General features: G+C 45.0%; 1 protein-coding gene across 4 annotated transcripts in view; it reads left to right on the top strand.

The window, feature by feature from the left end:
• Positions 1 to 18,284, top strand: part of BCAS1 (brain enriched myelin associated protein 1) — a 143,339-nt gene that overhangs the window by 81,458 nt on the left and 43,597 nt on the right. For all 4 annotated transcript variants that reach the window (XM_081557300.1, XM_081557298.1, XM_081557299.1 and 1 more), the window contains one exon: positions 17,001 to 17,144. In XM_081557300.1, coding sequence (XP_081413426.1) covers positions 17,001 to 17,144 — 144 coding nt within the window. The remainder of the gene's footprint in view (positions 1 to 17,000; positions 17,145 to 18,284) is intronic.

Genomic DNA, 18,284 nt, shown 5'->3' with positions numbered 1-18,284 from the left:
GCTGCAGTACCTCCCTACGGTCCTTTATTTAAACACGCTCGTTGCTAGCTCTTAACTTGACTATGACCCGTAGCAAAAGATAGATGAGACGAAGAAGTCGCAAAATGGTGCTATTCTTACAGCAAGTAACATGGGCTGACATTTTCTACTTTTTCTAGTCTATTTCATTTGATAGTTTTTAATGCTAATTTTGGGCTTCCCTGGTGTCTCACCAGTAAAGAATCCACCTGCCGATGCAGGGGACGCAGGTTGCATGCCTGGATCAGGAGGATCCCCTGGAGAAGGAAATGGCAACCCACTCCAATTTTCCTGCCTGGGAAATCCGTGGACAGAGGAGCCTGATGGGCTACAGTCCATGGGGTTGCAAAGACTCAAACACAATTTAGTAATTAAACAACAACAATGCTGGTTTTGACCCACTAAGGTATGTTCCATTCCACTCATAGTCACAATCTGAAGTTTGAAAAACTCTTTTCTACCACCATCATCGCTTTCATATAGGGAGACAGTGATCTTGAAGAATGTGACTGTTTCTTATGCAACTGGGTGTGTTGAGGCGATCCTGCCTGGCACACCCTGGCAGGCAGTAATGTTCTTTAGATTAATCTGACAAGAATAAAAACGGTACCCATCATGTTCCAATTTTCAAAGCGTGTTAGAGGATGTTGTTGTAATCTCATGATTAGCTCTGCCGAATATAACTTTCAAGAAAAATGGTTTCAAAATATTTATATGCTGCGCTGTTGTTGTTATTTAGTTGCTGAGTCATGTCCGGCTCTTTTATGACCCTATGGACTGTAGTCCACCAGGCTCTTCTATCCTTGGGATTTCCCAGGAAAGGATACTGGAGTGGGTTGCCATTTCCTCCTCCAGCCCTGGGATTGAACCTGACCCAGGGACTGAACCAACATCTCATGCATTGGCAGGCAGATCCTTTAACACTGAGCCACTGAGTCCCTTGGACTGCAAGGAGATCCACCCAGTCCATCATGAAGGAAATCAGTCCTGAATATTCATTGGAAGAACTGATGCTGAAGCTGAAGCTCCAATACTCTGGCCACCTGATGGGAAGAGCTGACTCGTTGGAAAAGACCCTGATGCTGGGAAAGATTGAAGGCGAGAATAGAAGGGGACCACAGAGGATGAGATAGTTGGATGGCATGGACAACTCAATGGACATGAGTTTGAGTAAACTCTGGGAGTTGGTGATGGACAGGGAGGCCTGGCGTGCTGCGGTTCATGGGGTCACAAAGAGTCGGACACGACTGAGCGACTAAACTGAACTAAACTGAACTGAGCCACTAGGGGAGCAATATGTGTGCTATAGACGCTTTAGTAAACTGTGCAGAATCATGTATCTCTCCTATTTATTTGATATTTTCATTCAGTCTTTAATATGTTATGGTGCTAATCCTCATGGTTGAATATCAAGTGAACTGGGTTTTGCAGTGAACTGGCAAACTATATTTCGCGTTTGCTTACGCTTTGGCATTATCCAGTCTAATTCTCTTCTTTCAAGGTTATCATAGCAGCCCTGATTTGTTGAGCATGTACTAACTCAGAAGACTCAGAGCTGACTGAGTGACTAACGCAACACAGCAGTACCACGCAGAGAGGTGAGGTCACTTCCGTAAGATCGCGTGGCTAGAAAGGGGCAGATTCCAGTCTGTCACCGACACGGTTGACCACTGTGCATGTGAGCTCAAAAAGAGGGAGCATTTCGAACTTTTGGAAACATCTTATATCTTGTTTAAATTCCTGAAGCTAGTATTTCCCAAGCTGATATTCTGTAGACTCATCAGTTCAGTGAGATCAGCCTAGAAATAGAGCACCATCATCAAAGGGTTTTGGGAAATAGCACTTGGTCTGTCATCTCTCCCGAAGATTCACGATGGACATCAGCCTACTAAAGGCTCTGAGAAGTCCTGCAGCAGGCATCCTGCTTTGCTTTGTTTAACTGAGTGTTTCTCAGGCTTCAGTCTGCATAGAACTATCAGTTGTCTAACCAGTTGGGTATATCTCCCAAGGAATAGTTCTTCTAGAAAACACTGAGCTAGGCACATAGACCAAAGTTGAAAAATGGGCTCTTGTGAGATGTATGAAGCTGCACACAGGTTTTATTTGACCTCTGTCCACGGAATTCTCCACTCCAGAATACTGGAGTGGGTCGCCCTTCCCTTCTCCAGGGGATCTTCTCGATCCAGGAATCAAACCCAGGTCTCCTGCATTGCAGGCAGATTCTTTACTGTCTGGCCTACACAGTGTTTTATAATAGTATTTTAGTCCATTGATAACATTTTGCAATCGACAAAGTTGACAGCAGTTTTGAATTATGAGATTTCAGTAGAATCTCTATTTCATACGTTTCTGAAAGTAGGACCTTCCATCCCCGGTGGGCTATGAGCTGTGCCCACCCTCACAACGGGGCACTCCTTCACAGTTTGCCCGTGCCCCGCTCCCCCACGGTTTGCCCGTGCCCCCAGCCTCCCCATCGGCTCCCCGAGCGCAGCATGTAAGATGCTCTTCACTGTAACACTCGCATTGTGCTGTCCTTGTGGGAGAGTTGGGAGCACAGTAAAATATCTCCAACAGAGAGCACTTTTCATCCTTCATAGCGTGGAAGACAATCTGTAGCAATTTTGGCTAATAAGCTATAAATCCAGCCTGAGGGTCAGTTCGTAAGCAGGTGTTGAACAGTGAATCAGAAGGATCGGTACTTTCTGTTTATTCATTCAACAAACATCTGAGTGCTTTTTTTGTGCCAGGAATGATTTTAGGATGAACAGAATGTTATACCCCATGTGAGTTTTCATTATAGCGTAAAGATCAACAATTTTGTTGTTGTTCAGTCGCTCAGTCATATCCGACTGTTTACAACCCCATGGACTGCAGCACAACGGGCCTCCCTGTCCAACACCATCTCCCGGAGTTTACTCAAAGTCATGTCCATTGAGTCAATGATCCTTTCTAACCATCGCATCCTCTGCTGCCCTCTCCTCCTTTTCCCTCCTATCTTTCCCAGCATGAGGGTCTTTCCCAATGAGTCAGCTCTTTGCATCAGGTGGTCAAAGAATTGGAGCTTCAGCTTCAGCATCAGTCCTTCCAATGAATATTCAGGGTTGATTTCCTTTAGGATTGAATGGTTGAATCTCCTCGCAGTCCAAGGGACTCTCAAGAGTCTGCTCCAGCACCAAATTCAAAAGCATCAATTCTTCGGCGCTCAGCTTTCTTTATAGTCCAACTCTCACATCCATACATGACCACTGGAAAAACTATAGCTTTGACTGTACGGACCTTTGTTGGCAAAGTAATGTCTCTGCTTTTTATACTGTCGAGGCTATGATCCATGAAGGAGAAGACAAATAACCAAGAAAACCAGCAGTTCCAGTATATAAAAAGGGTTACAAAAGAAATAGAGTTTTGAGATAGAAAGCAGAGGAGAGGGGAAGCTGATAAGTAGGACTGGATAGAGGGTAGGGTCAGGAAGGATTTGGTCTAATGCAAAAATTCAGGAAAAAAGATGTGGCTTTTCTTTTCTTGGAGAAGTCCAAACCATTCTTAGAAAATATGCAACCTAATTTTGCAGCATTCAAAACAGTTTTCTCACTTTCGGGAAGTGTTTGTTAAACAGACGACGAACTTGTTCTAGGCTATGGGTTATTTGCTTTTGTATTTTAAAGTTTTTTTTTTTAATGTTGGATTTTTTTCTCTCTAATAAATGTAAAATGTCGTTATCAGTCTGGGGGTTGTACATGTTGGAATTAATCACAGAACAGAAAAATCTTCCACAGATTCTTTTTTGCCTGATGTGACCTGGGAAATACCCTGCACCCACTCTTTACCCACTGTAAATGCATTTTTCAATTTTATATCATACATAGTGGACTTTATTTAAGGATATGCCAACTCATGTGTCCTTAGGAATATCCCCAAAGTAATTACTGCTGCCAAAAAAAGAAGCAAGGAAAGAACATTTTATTGCTTAATTCTCTACCCACATTTCACTTGCCATTGGAAATCAAGTTGAATAATTCACTTACCCCTCAAGTGGAGGAGTTGCTGAGAGAGAGAATGGAAAACCCTTATTTATAGGAAGAAAGTATGAATTGCTTTCTCTGATAGATTTCTTTCCACCTTCCACCTATGACTAAAGCGAACAGCTGGTTTGTTTAATCTCATAAATATAACATCTCTGCCTCAGTCAATACCACGGGCTAATGAGGGTCTACCATGTCAAGGTACTATGTTACACTTTTGCTGCCAGAAGTGTAAGATGAGATATTAATAACCTGAGGTTATGTCTACAGAGTATTAAAACAGGTGGTGAGCTTGTGATTTATAATAAAGCATATCATATGGGATAATTGGTCCAACCTGGTGGCATTCAATCAGGATAAGCAGCTAAAATGAACAGGGCTGCCTCTCTCCTTCCTAACAGAGGAAGAGAGAATGGGTCAGTGGAGCATTTTTTACATCTGTGTCATGAAGATTCTCCCACCTAGAAAACACACCAGAAGACTATGGGAAGTCTGGATTTCAGGATCTTCCCTGGGGGTCCAGTGGTTAAGAACCTGCCTTCCAGTGCAGGGGACAGAGGCTCAGCCCCTGGTCGGGGAGTTAAGATCCCACATCTGTACGCTGCGGAGCAGCTGAGCCCATGTGCTGCACTGGAGGTCCTGAGGGCAGCAGCAAAGACCCTAAACGGTCACGTGTGCTGCAACCAACTCCTAAACAAAGCTTAAAAATAAATAAAGTTTTTAAAGTTGCCAATGTGAATTTTTTTAAAAAAAATCTAGATTTCACACTTCAATATTTTTATGTTATTTTTATTGCCCTCTGAAGTGTCTGGTAATTTCTTAATCAACTACTTGGCTCACTAAGAAGTTTATTTCAACCGTGGCACTTTGGCAGTACACAGTTTTTAAGTCTTTACAAATTTGGAAGGACAATATGACATCTAGGAAGTTATTGAGAAAACAGGTAACGTTTTATCCATAAGGTTTTGTTTTTTGAAGTCCCACATTATTTGTGAGAGAAAAGATCAGTTCAGTCATTCTGTTGTGTCCCACTCTTTGCAACCCCATGGACTGCAGCGCACCAGGCCTCCCTGTCCATCACCAACTCCTGGAGCTTGCTCAAACTCATGTCCATTGAGTCAGTGATGCCATCCAACCATCTCATCCTCTGTCATCCCCTTCTCCTCCCGCCTTCAATCTTTCTCAGCATCAGGGTCTTTTCCAATGAGTCAGTTCTTCTCATCAGGTGGCCAAAGTATTGAAGTTTCAGCTTCAACATCAGTCCTTCCAATGAACACCCAGGACTGATCTCCTTTAGGATGGACTGGTTGGATCTCCTTGCAGTCCAAGGGACTCTCAAGAGTCTTCTCCAACACCACAGTTCAAAAGCATCAATTCTTTTGCACTCAGCTTTCTTTATGGTCCAACTCTCACATCCATACATGACTACTGGAAAAACCATAGCCTAGACTAGACGGACCTTTGTCAGCAAAGTAATGTCTCTGCTTTTTAATGTGCTGTCTAGGTTGGTCATAGCTTTTCAAGTTGGGAAGATCTAAAAGATCTAGTTAGAGAGACTTTGCACTGATTCTGTTATACCCTTACAGTGGACATCATGAACAAGATGACATAGAAATAGAATTATTGATTGTGAAGATAGCTGTCACATAATGTTAAATAACAAAAGCAACTTTTAAAGTAGTATATACAGAAATATCCTTTCTGGATAAATACCATGTTTGCTTTGCCTGTCAACATATACATTCATCCTTCCACCCAAAGAAGGGCGTGGAATGCAAAACTGCAAATTGTTGGTAGTAGTTATTTGCTGTAATGGGATAATGGGTGCACTTAATATTTTTATTCTTTGCTCATCTGAATTTTTTTCTTCTTTATAAATGAAGCAAGTACGGAGTACTGCCTAAGTATAAGGAAAATATTGCGATCTAGGTAGTTTCCCAGTTCCTCCACTAGACAGCGCTATGAAGCTTGCGCCGTCCTGAGCTGTATTAGAAACTGCAGCTGTAAGGAGAGGTTTAACAGAGGTTGTTTTCACTCACAGTAATTCTGGAACTGTGCAATCCAGAGGTTGCATAGCAATTTCTTGTTCAGAAATAACACTGGCTTTTAAAATGCACAGCTAATGTGTGTTTTGGAACAAGAAAAAACTGCAGATGGGCAGTCTTCAAAGTCCTTTCATAACTGTATTTTATGGTTGTGCTATTTGAGTTCTTTCCTTATTTTTGCCATGAGCTTAAAAGATGTGAACGCATTTCTATCCGTTGATGAGAATTGGACAAGAAGAGTGGGAAAGGGCTTCCCTGGTAGTCCAGTGGTTGAGAATCCAGGATACAGGGGACACAGGTTCGATCTCTGGCCGTGGAAAATCCCACGTGCCTCAGAGCAACTAAGCCTGGGGCCACGACTCCTGAAGCCCGCCTACCCTAGAGCCTGTCCTTGGAGACAAGACACGCCACCGCAAAGCCCATGCACAGCTAGAGAGCAGCCCCGCTCCACGGACCCGGAGAGCGCGTGCCCAGAGCAGCCAAAAATACATATATAAATGAATCTTAAAGAAGAAAAAGAAGAGTGGGAAAAAGTAAAAACACAAAATAAACTCCCGGGATAGATCCTCCTTCAGTGGTTTTGAGCTTTGTAGTAAAACGAGGTGTTAAAAAAAATTCCCAAATTACTTCAGAAATGTTAAATTTCCACTAAACATTTTTAGTAGCCTTTGGTCTTGGAATCCCTTCCTGCTTGTTTGATCAATTTCTTTCCCTTCTAGGAACACTGAAGGGTGAATGTTGAGCTTTGAGAGTGAACAGAATCCCGTTTTTCATCCCCAGTGTGACAGTGGGTGTGTGCAGGTGATGTGCTCTCAGAGGAGGAAAAGCGAAGCCTGGATGTTTGTCTGGAGACCATTGGTGCTGAGCCAGTGACGGCCTTTGTGCCTCTGGGGCAACCAAGTGGGAGAGGGCGCGAAGCTCTCCCTTTTATCCCAGACAGCATGTGGCTTGAATTTCTAACAGATGGAAAAGAGTGGAGTAATGGGTTTCTGTACCAGTCGACACTGCTTAGACAAATTTTCCCGTGTTAAGCTGCGTGTTGGACCGTGATTCTTGGTACAAAAATTCAGAATGAAACCAGTGGTGCCCGATCGGTGGGGACCTCTAGATGAGGTAGACATTCATCACAAGTAGTTCCAGACGAGGCTTTTTTCAGCCTTGATCATCCTGCCTTCACTTATATTCTCACGTGGACAGTGCAGAGCTTGCTTCGAGGGAGAAGGAACCCAGCCGACAGTTTACAGTGGAAGGAAGGTGCCAGAAGCCCCATGTGGGTTTGATCATAGACAATCAAATTATGATAAGGCAGCACAATTTTTCAACATGACAAATTGTGATCCGTTAACTAGTGTTTCGATCTGTTTGCCCTTTGAAGCCAACTGAAAGGGAAAAAAATATATGTAGGTCTCTTCCGCACAGACGAAAAACTAGCTGACACCATGGACACCTGTTTGCTTAAAAAGAAGTTTCCAGATATTTCCTGGAGAGTGCCTGCGTTTCTGTCTAAAATTTCTCTTTGCTCAGAATGATCCGGAGGCCTGATGAAAATAGCGAAGATATATTTGTAGTTAAGGACAAAGATCCTACAAATAACCCAATATTTAAGGCATAGGCCACAAACTGGTGGCCGTGGGCTGGGCTGTCTGGCTCTTTGGATGTCTTCTTTAAATTTGGAATCAGTCTTCCACATTTTGTTGTTTTTATTTATTTTTGTTTGAGCTGGGTCTTCGTTGCTGTGCAGACTCTTCTGTAGCTGCGGTGCCGTTTCTTGCTGTGGAGCGGGTCCAGGATGCGCGGGCTCAGTCCTTGCGGGTCCCCGGCTCTAGCACTGGCTTGGTAGTTGGGCCCACGGGCTTAGTTGCTTCTCGGCGTCTGGGATCTTCACAGACCGGGGATGGAAACCGCGTCCTCTGCATTGGCAGGCAGACTCTTCACCACTGAGCCACCAGAGAAGCCACACGTTTTGTTTCAATTTTAATTTGTAATACATAATACATTTACACGGCTCAAAATAAGAAACTATTAAATGGTATGCTTGTCTAGCAATGCCGCTCCCTACAGATAATCACTGTTTGTATTTTTAAATGAATCTTTCCTGAGCATATACAAGCAAAAGACAAGCATAAATTAACGTTCCTTCTTGTTTAAGCAAATGGTAATATAATATGCACTGTGTTCTAGCCCATGCTTTTTTTTCCCCAGCTAACACTACTGTCTATATCTGTACAGCTTCCAAATCTGGAACACAGTTTTCCAATGAATGGATGTACCATAAGTTATTTACCCAGCACTTTATTAATGACATTTGGCAGGTTTCCAAGCATTCGCTATGCCCTCATTGTAGTGAACAAGCTTGTGTATTTGTTATTTTATACTTACGTGAATTGAGTTTTAAAATCAACTCTTAGGAGTGGAATCACTGGGTGAAAGAATACATGCTCTCTAAAGTGTTCCTTCATCCGTTCATCCGTTTGGCTGCACCACCCAGGGTCTACATCGGGGGCACGGCCTTGCTGGTTTCCGCTCAAGGAGTTTAGTTGCTCCACAATGTTTGGGATCTCAAGTTCCCCAATCAGGGGTCAACCCACATCCCCTGCATTGCAAGACGGATTCTTAACCACTGGACCACCAGGGAAGTCCTTCAAAGAATATATGTTTTCAATTTTAGTTGATAGTGCCAAAATTTCAACCCTCCCTCCTTCAGGACTGAAGTTGCTTATACTTCATTTAGTAAAATACGAGGGTGCCTGCTTCTCACCCCAGCCTCCTTACAGAATGTCTCCAAACATTCAGGCTTTTTGACTTTTGACCATTCCTTTCACGACTTTAGGAGTTTCAGTCAAAGTTACAAAAGCTCTCTCAATGCAAACTATGAAAGTTTTTCCCACATGCTCTTCTAGTATGTTTATCCGTTTAGATTTTTCCCTGGAGCAGGGTTATGGCGCTCTGCCAACTTTTTTAGATGGCCACTCAGGTGTCCCTACATCTTCAATATAAAAACTCCTTTAATATAAAAAATCTTTGTCACACACTAAACTCACGTGTGTTTTCGGTCGAAATGTGTTACACGTTGCTGTTGTGTGTGCTCAGTCCTGTCTGACTCTCTGCGACCCCGTGGACTGCAGCCCACCAGGCTCCTCCGTCCATGGGATTCTCCAGGCAAGGATGCTGGAGTGGGGTGCCATTTCCTACTCCAGGGGATCTTCCCCAACCCAGAGATCGAACCTGTGTTATATGTGAATGATGACAAAAGTGGGGAAAACAGCAGGGAAGAGGAATAGAGACAAGGGAAATTAAAACAGGAGAACTCTTGGTAAGAAGTTGATATCTGAGTAAATTCCTGAAGGAAGGGACGTGTGAGGCAGTGTGGATGGTACTTGAAAGCTTTTTGCTTCTGAAATCATTTGGACCTAGGGTCAAATCCTAGCCTCAGTCTAAGACCAAAGGCAAGTTATTTATTCTTTTCATGCGTCAATTTATTCATCAGTAAAATTGGAATTACAAATCGTTATAAGAATTCAATGAGATCTTTTTAACTAGCTTAGCATTGGGCCTGACATAGAAAGGTTGATCGTTATCATTATAATGATATTCCCATGGACATTGCTCCTTCTCATTCCACATTCCTCAAAGAATGTATGGCTGCAAAATACCCCATCACGTGGTCCATAGGTAAATTTCACATGTTAATATCACATGCTGCTATATACTTGTTCTAGGATTGTGGAGACTTTTGAATGGTTCTTCATTCTTACTTTTTCAGCCCTCTCCTGTAATGCTTGTATGAACTTTTTAATCTTTGTAGACTTTTGTTTATTTATTTTATTCCTGCCGCTTGGGGTCCTCACTGCTGCACGCACGCTTTGTCTAGTTGTGGCGAGCAGGGCTCCTTTCTAGTTACGGTTCCCGAGCTTCTCATTGCGGTGGCTTCTCTCGTGCACGGGCTCAGTATTTGTGGCATGGGGCATCTTCACAGACCAGCAGTCAAACCCGTACCTTCTGTTCAGCAGGTGGATTCTTAACCACTGGACCACCAGTGAAAGAAAGAAAGTGAAAGTGAAAGTCGCTGAGTCGTGCCCGACTCTTTGCAACACCATGGGCTATACAGTCCATGGAATTCTCCAGGCCAGAATACTGGAGTGGGTAGCTGTTCCCTTCTCCAGGGGATCTTCCCAACCCAGGGATCGAACCCAGGTCTCCCGCATTGCAGGCGGATTCTTTACCACAGGGAAGCCCAAGAATACTGGAGTGGGTAGCCCATCCCTTCTCCAGCAGATCTTCCCTGCCCAGGAATTGAACTGGGGTCTCCTGCATTGCAGGCGGGTTCTTTACCATTGAGCTGCCTGGGAAGCCTGTCTTGCTGCCTGGATCTCAGTCGAACTGAATAACCTGCCCCTTAAGCCCTTCCTGCCCACGTCCCCACCTCATCCTTTCCTTTCATGCCCTTCCCACCGTCTGAAACTCCCCCCCACCCCACGTGTCCACCCGCAGCTCAGGCTCCAGGGCAGAGGGCAGATGTTGCTCCATCTTCAACCCTTCCTCATCCCTCTAGCCCAGCTGTTCTCAACCTTGATGCACACTGGAAGCGCCCAGAAGCTCTAAAAGTAAGTGCCCAAGCCTCACCTCCAGATATTCTGATCAGATTGGTTCAGGGAGTGTCTGGGTGTTAATGCTGGTTTAAATGCTGCCCAGCTGATTCTGAATGGCAGCTAAGTAGGCTCATGGGATTCATGTATCCTTTTACCCAAGTTCTTCTCCTTCTCTGCCGGCCTTTATCCACTGTGAAACTGTTAGCACTTCTCGAGAGGAACGTATCTGGTTCAATTTTGTCAGTCTCACCGGGCTCAGGATGAGGCTCAGTAACTTAACAATAATGATGACAGTAACAGCATTTATTGAGTGTTTACTGTGTGCTTGATGCTTTGGAACTGTGGTGTTGGAGAAGACTCTTGAGAGTCCCTTGGGCTGCAAGGAGATCGAACCAGTCCATCCTAAAGGAGATCAGTCCTGGGTGTTCATTGGAAGGACTGATGTTGAAGCTGAAGCTCCAGTACTTTGGCCATCTGATGAGAAGAGCTGACTCATTGGAAAAGACCCTGATGCTGGGAAAGCTTGAGGCAGGAGGAGAAGGGGATGACAGAGGATGAGATGGTGGGATGGCATCACCGACTCAGTGGACATGAGTTAGAGCAATAGTGGAGGACGGGGTGCCTGGGGTGCTGCGTCCGTGGGGTCACGAAGAGTCAGACACGACTTAGCCGTTGAACAGCAAAACCACACTGTGTGCTACCCACGCGCTAAACCCTTTAGATGGATCATCCCACTGACAGCCCGACGACTCTCAGAGGCAGGTGCTGCTCTTCTGGCCCCTGAGCACATCCAGGCACAGACGTCAGGGAGCACGCCCACGAAGGCACAGGTGTGAGCTGTGGGGCAGAGGGCGGAGTCTGTGCGGGCTGGCTCTGGGGCCCGGGCACTCCCAGCATGGGGCCTCTCCACAGTTTGCACATGGTCAGGACTTCCCCACCACGTTACTGAATGAAGGTGAATGAATGAGTGGGTGGAAAAAATAAGTAACTCTCTCCGAGGACCAGCTCCAGCAGGCCTGGTGGGGCACTTCTCTGTTAGATTTAGTCCTGGTATCACGTCCACGCTGGCTCATCTTACACACACCTGTTTGATGATTTATGTAATTTTTTTGATTTAGTATTTCATCTAAAGTTTTTCTGCTCAACTCTATCCAAGCAAGACTGTTCATTGTACCAAAGAAGTATCTTTCCCAAAAAACACTCCTAAAGAATAACTTCATACATGTGTATGTGTGCATGTATATGCACCACCTAATCATCACCAACATAGGCGCACCGCATGCTAAGTGCTAAGTTGCTTCAGTCGTGTTCGACTCTTTGCAACCCCATGGACTGCAGCCCACCAGGCTCTTCTGTCCATGGGGTTTCCTAGGCAAGAATACTAGAGTCAGTTGCCATTACCTTTTGCAGGGGATCTTCCTGACCCAGGGATTGAACCCATGTCTCTTTCATCTCTTGCATTAGCAGGTGGGTTCTTTACCACCAGCATGCACCTGGGAAGCCACTCATCTGCTAGACACAAAATTTCCGACCAGCCTTCTTATCAACCTACTTAACAACCTGGATCCGAATTATACCTTGGAATTATCAAAAGTTCAACACATATTAGAGTTCTAATATGAACAGGAAAGAGCTTCCCAGGTGGCACTAGTGGTAAAGAACCTCCCTGCCAATGCAGGAGACGTAAGAGACATAGGTTCAATCCCTGGGTTGGGAAGATCCCCTGGAGAAGGACATGGCAGCCCACTCCAGTATTTTTGCCTGGAGAATCCCCTGGACAGAGGAGGCTGGCGGGCTACAGTCCATGCGGTCGCAGAGAGTTGGACACGACTGAGCGACTGAGCACAGCACAGCATAAACAGGCAGTTACACTAGAACCTGTTTAAAAGGGCATCTCTTCCCGGGGAAACTCGTTCTGCCTGGAATGCATTAGAAAAGCTGAGAACTTGGAGCTGTGGCTCTGACCTGCGTTGTGTTTTGTGAAGTTCCAGCTCTTTCAGAGGCATTTCACAAGAAGCGCTGCTCCATTTAGAGAGAGCTCTGGAACAGAGGAAAACTCTGTGGAATACACACATTATTATTACCTTTTAAAATATTCACCAAAATGTGTTTATATATTTTTATAGCTGTTCAAAAAAAAGCAGCCCCATTCTTTATTTGGCCACGCCATGCAGCCTGTGGGATCTTAGTTCCCCAACCAGGAATCGAACCCACGCCCCCTGTGTTGAAAGTGCTGAGTCTTAACCACTGGACCACCAGGGAAGTTCCCAAGAAAGCCCCATTTCTGATGCAGACTCTTCTGGCTTGGTCCTTGGCATTCAGTTCAGTTCAGTTCAGTCGCTCAGTCGTGTCCGACTCTTTGCGATCCCATGAATCGCAGCATGCCAGGCCTCCCTGTCCATCACCAACTCCCGGAGTTTACCCAAACCCATGTCCATCGAGTTGGTGATGCCATCCAGCCATCTCATCCTCTGTCGTCCCCTTCTCCACCTGTCCCCAGTCCTTCCCAGCATTAGAGTCTTTTCCAATGAGTCAGCTCTTTGCATCAGGTGGCCAAAGTATTGGAGTTTCAGCTTCAACATCAGTCCTTCCAATGAACACCCAGGACTGATCTCTTTTAGGATGGACTGGTTGGATCTCCTTGCAGTCCAAAGGACTCGCAAGAGTCTTCTCCAACACCACAATTCAAAAGCATCAATTCTTCAGCGCTCAGCTTTTTTCACCATCCCACTCTCACATCCATACATGACCACTGGAAAAACCATAGCCTTGACTAGATGGACCTTTGTTGGCAAAGTAATGTCTCTGCTTTTAAATATGCTATCTAGGTTGGTCATAACCTTTCTTCCAAGGAGTAAGCGTCTTTTAATTTCATGGCTGCAATCACCATCAGCAGTGATTTTGGAGCCCAAAAAAATAAAGTCTGACACTGTTTCCACTGTTTCCCCATCTATTTCCCATGAGGTGATGGGACCAGATGCTATGATCTTAGTTTTCTGAATGTTGAGCTTTAAGCCAAATTTTTCACTCTCCTCTTTCACCTTCATCAAGAGGCTCTTTAGTTCTTCTTCGCTTTCTGCCATAAGGGTGGTGTCATCTGCATATCTGAGGTTATTGATATTTCTCCCGGCAATCTTGATTCCAGCTTGTGCTTCTTCCAGCCCAGCATTTCTCATGATGTACTCAGCATAGAAGTTAAATAAGCAGGGTGACAATATACAGCCTTGACGTACTCCTTTTCCTATTTGGAACCAGTCTGTTGTTCCATGTCCAGTTCTAACTGTTGCTTCCTGACCTGCATACAGGTTTCTCAAGAGACAGGTCAGATGGTCTGGTATTCCCACCTCTTTCAGAATTTTCCATAGTTTATTGTGATCCACACAGTCAAAGGCTTTGGCATAGTCAATAAAGCAGAAATAGATGTTCTTCTGGAACTCTCTTGCTTTTTCGATGATCCAGCAGATATTGGCAATTTGATCTCTGGTTCCTCTGCCTTTTCTAAAGCCAGCTTGAACATCTGGGAGTTCATGGTTCACGTACTGCTGAAGCCTGGCTTGGAGAATTTTGAGCATTACTTTACTAGTGTGTGAGATGAGTGCAATTGTGTGGTAGTTTGAGCATTCTTTGGCATTGCCTTTCTTTGGGATTGGAACGAAAAATGACCTTTTCCAGTGCTGTGGCCACTGCTGAGTTTTCCGGATTTGCTGGCATATCAAGTGCAGCACTTTCACAGCATCATCTTTGAGGATTTGAAATAGCTCAACTGGAATTCCATCACCTCCACTAGCTTTGTTCGTGGTGATGCTTTCTAAGGGCCACTTGACTTCACATTCCAGGATGTCTGGCTCTAAGTGAGTGATCACACCATTGTGATTATCTGGGTCGTGAAGATCTTTTTTGTACAGTTCTTCTGTGTATTCTTGCCACCTCTTCTTAATATCTTCTGCTTCTGTTAGGTCCATACCATTTCTGTCCTTTATCGAGCCCATCTTTGCATGAAATGTTCCCTTGGTATCTCTAATTTTCTTGAAGAGATCTCTAGTGTTTCCCAATCTGTTGTTTTCCTCTATTTCTTTGCATTGATCGCTGAGGAAGGCTTTCTTATCTCTCCTTGCTATTCTTTGGAACTCTGCATTCAGATGGGAATATCTTTCCTTTTCTCCTTTGCTTTTCACTTTTCTTCTTTTCACAGCTATTTGTAAGACCTCTTCAGACAGCCATTTTGCTTTTTTGCATTTCTTTTCCATGGGGATGGTCTTGATCCCTGTCTCCTATACAATGTTACGAATCTCCGTCCATAGTTCATCAGGCACTCTGTCTATCAGATCTAGTCCCTTAAATCTATTTGTCACCTCCACTATACAATCATAAGGGATTTGATTTAGGTCATACCTGAATGGTCTAGTGGTTTTCCCTACTTTCTTCAATTTAATTCTGAATTTGGCAATAAGGAGTTCATGATCTGAGCCACAGTCCACTCCCGGTCTTGTTTTTGCTGACTGTTTTGAGCTTCTCCATCTTTGGCTGCAAAGAATATAATCAATCTGATTTCGGTGTTGACCATCTGGTGATGTCCATGTGTAGAGTCTTCTCTTGTGTTGTTGGAAGAGGGTGTTTGCTATTACCAGTGCGTTCTCTTGGCAAAACTCTATTAGCCTTTGCCCTGCTTCATTCTGTACTCCAAGGCCAAATTTGCCTGTTATGCCAGGTGTTTCTTGACTTCCTGCTTTTGCATTCCAGTCCCCTATAATGAAAAGGACATCCTTTTTGGGTGTTAGTTCTAATAGGTCTTGTAGGTCTTCATAGAACCATTCAAGTTCAGCTTCTTTGGCCTTACTGGTCGGGGCATAGACTTGGATCACCGTGATATTGAATGGTTTGCCTTGGAAACGAACCGAGATCATTCTGTCATTTTTGAGATTGCATCCAAGTACTGCATTTCAGACTCTTTTGTTGACCGTGATGGCTACTCCATTTCTTCTAAGGGATTCCTGCCCACAGTAGTAGATATAATGGTCATCTGAGTTAAATTCACCCATTCCAGTCCATTTTAGTTCGCTGATTCCTAGAATGTCGGTGTTCATTCTTGTCATCTCCTGTTTGACCACTTCCAATCTGCCTTGATTCATGGACCTAACATTCCAGGTTCCTATGAAATATTGCTCTTGACAGCATCAGACTTTGCTTCTATCACCAGTCATATCCACAGCTGGGTATTGTTTTTGCTTTGGCTCCATCCCATCATTTTTTCTGGAGCTATTTCTCCAGTAATCTCCAGTAGCATATTGGGCACCTACCGACCTGGGGAGTTCATCTTTCAGTGTCCTATCTTTTTGCCTTTTCATACTGTTCATGGGGTTCTCAAGGCAAGAATACTGAAGCGATTTGCCATGCCCTTCTCCAGTGGACCACATTCTGTCAGACCTCTCCACCATGACCCATCCATCTTGGGTGGCCCCACATGGCATGGCTTGGTTTCATTGAGCTATATGCCAAGTGATTCAGCATGGGGAGGTGATCTAGAAACCCAGAGAAGGGAACAGGTCCTATGGGTGCTGTGACCCAGAAAGACTTCAGTGAAAAACGTAAACTTGGGCCCAAGCCTGCAGAATGGATGGGCTTGAGGTAACCTGGCTTGGCCCAAGGTCGTGGGAGTGAAGAGGCCATTTTGGCAAGCATCCCGCCATCCTGGGTGGGTTAGAAGAGGAAGTCTACCGCTGTATCACAGCTTTTCACCAATAAACTCCCAGATCCTGAAGACGGGAGTATTATTCTAAAACATCAGTGCGTTTCTTAGTTGATACAAATCCACCACTGTGGGGGTGGTGGGAAACCAAACAGAAGCATCTTCCATGATCAGACTGGAGGACCACAGGGCGCTGGCATCATACACACCCTTTCTGCACTGGAGGACCACAGGGTGCTGGCATCATACACACCCTTTCTGCACTGGAGGGCCACAGGGCGCTGGCATCATACACACCCTTTCTGCACTGGAGGACCACAGGGTGCTGGCATCATACACAGCCTTTCTGCAGAGCTGGGAGAAAAGGGTTTTTGTTTGGGATGCAACGTGCCCTGGTGTGTTTGCTCGCCTCTGGCTCTGAACAATGTCCCTCCAACTGACTGCAGATGCTGATTCTGTTAGAAAGAGGGGGCGGGGAAGGAAGAGCGACTCTCATAAGCCCCTGATTGTTCTACACCCCCGTGGGCAGAAGAAGTATGGCTGGAATTAGCGGGTAAGGGAGAAAGAGGCGGGAAGCAAAAATATTACTTTGAGAGTCCGCGTTCAACAAGTTGCAACCGTGAAAACTCTGTCTTGATCCTAGGACATAGTTGACGGCAAGGGAAAAGAAGGACAGGAAGTCCCAACTGTGAGTCGCTCTGTCCCCGGGGACCCTGAGCAACTGGAGATTGCAAAGGAAGACGCCCAGGCAGAGAACAGTTCCATCATGAGCTTCTTTAAAACCCTGGTAAGTAATTTCATCTCCTTTTCTATTCTATTCCTAAGTTCTATTGCGAGAAAGTTTTGCTAGTTCTTAGAATGAGACAGACTTGAATGGCATTGTCCTAAACGGGGTGTCACCTTGGTGTAGCTAGACCCTGGAGAACAGGGACAAGGTGTTTCGTAAGGGGATTGACTTTCAGAGAAGGAGTCTTTGCTGCTGGCAACTGTGAGACGCACGGCAGGTGACCAGACTAGAGGACATGCTGTTGTTCAGCGGCGAAGTCGTGTCTGACTCTTTGTGACCCCACGGACTGCAGCACACCAGGCTCCCTTGTCCTTCACTGTCTCCTGAAGTTTGCTCAGATTCCTGTCCGTTGAGGCAGTGATGCTATTTAACCCCATCTCATCCTCTGCTGCCCCCTCTCCTTTTGCCTTCAGTACAATGTGGGCCGTGTGGTCATGGGGCTCTACCGCAGTTGGTGTCTTATGGTCATTGATCATAGAAATAATTGGAAAACGCTTCCTTGAGTCGCTGACCTGTCAAAGCGTTTTTGCCCCTCAAACGGCAAATCGAACTGTAGAAGTCACTTTCTATCTTGTTGCGTCTGAAGCTCTCACCGGGTCGGGGCAGCAGCCCACGCCTTGCATTGCTTGCTCATCTCTGACTCTTCAGAGCCCACGGCCTCGCACGGGCCAGACACCCAGAAAAGGGCTGAGTGAGTGCATGCATAATTACACAGACAGCTCCAAGCGTTTGGGCTATTTTCAAAGACCAAGACCAGCTTCGAAAGATAAAACAGGAAACAGTCAGCAGAATGTGTGACAAACACCGAAGGGTTGTATGTTTGGATTAGTGGGAGCCGTGGAAAGTCTGAGGCCTTCTAGGAGACAACCTTAAATGTGATCAAGCTCTGGGTGAGTGTAAGATCGGATGCATTTCACTATAAAATATTAACTTTATTAACTTTTCTGTACCTAGGCATTACCAGGATTTCTTATTATATTCCTTACCGTAGAGTAAACTGGACCGTGTTAAGTAAAAATATGAAGTAAGGACTCCCCGGGGGCCCGGTGTTTAGGACTTGATGCTTTCACTGTGGGCCCCTGGGTTTAATACCCAGTCAGGGAACTATGATTCTGCAACATGGCCAAAAAAAAAAAAAAA

Source organism: Giraffa tippelskirchi, chromosome 13, assembly GCF_054371585.1.
Source record: "Giraffa tippelskirchi isolate mGirTip1 chromosome 13, T2T-mGirTip1v1.2.pri, whole genome shotgun sequence".
NCBI classification, from domain to species: domain Eukaryota; kingdom Metazoa; phylum Chordata; class Mammalia; order Artiodactyla; family Giraffidae; genus Giraffa; species Giraffa tippelskirchi.
This window is presented reverse-complemented; position numbering and strand designations above follow the sequence as displayed.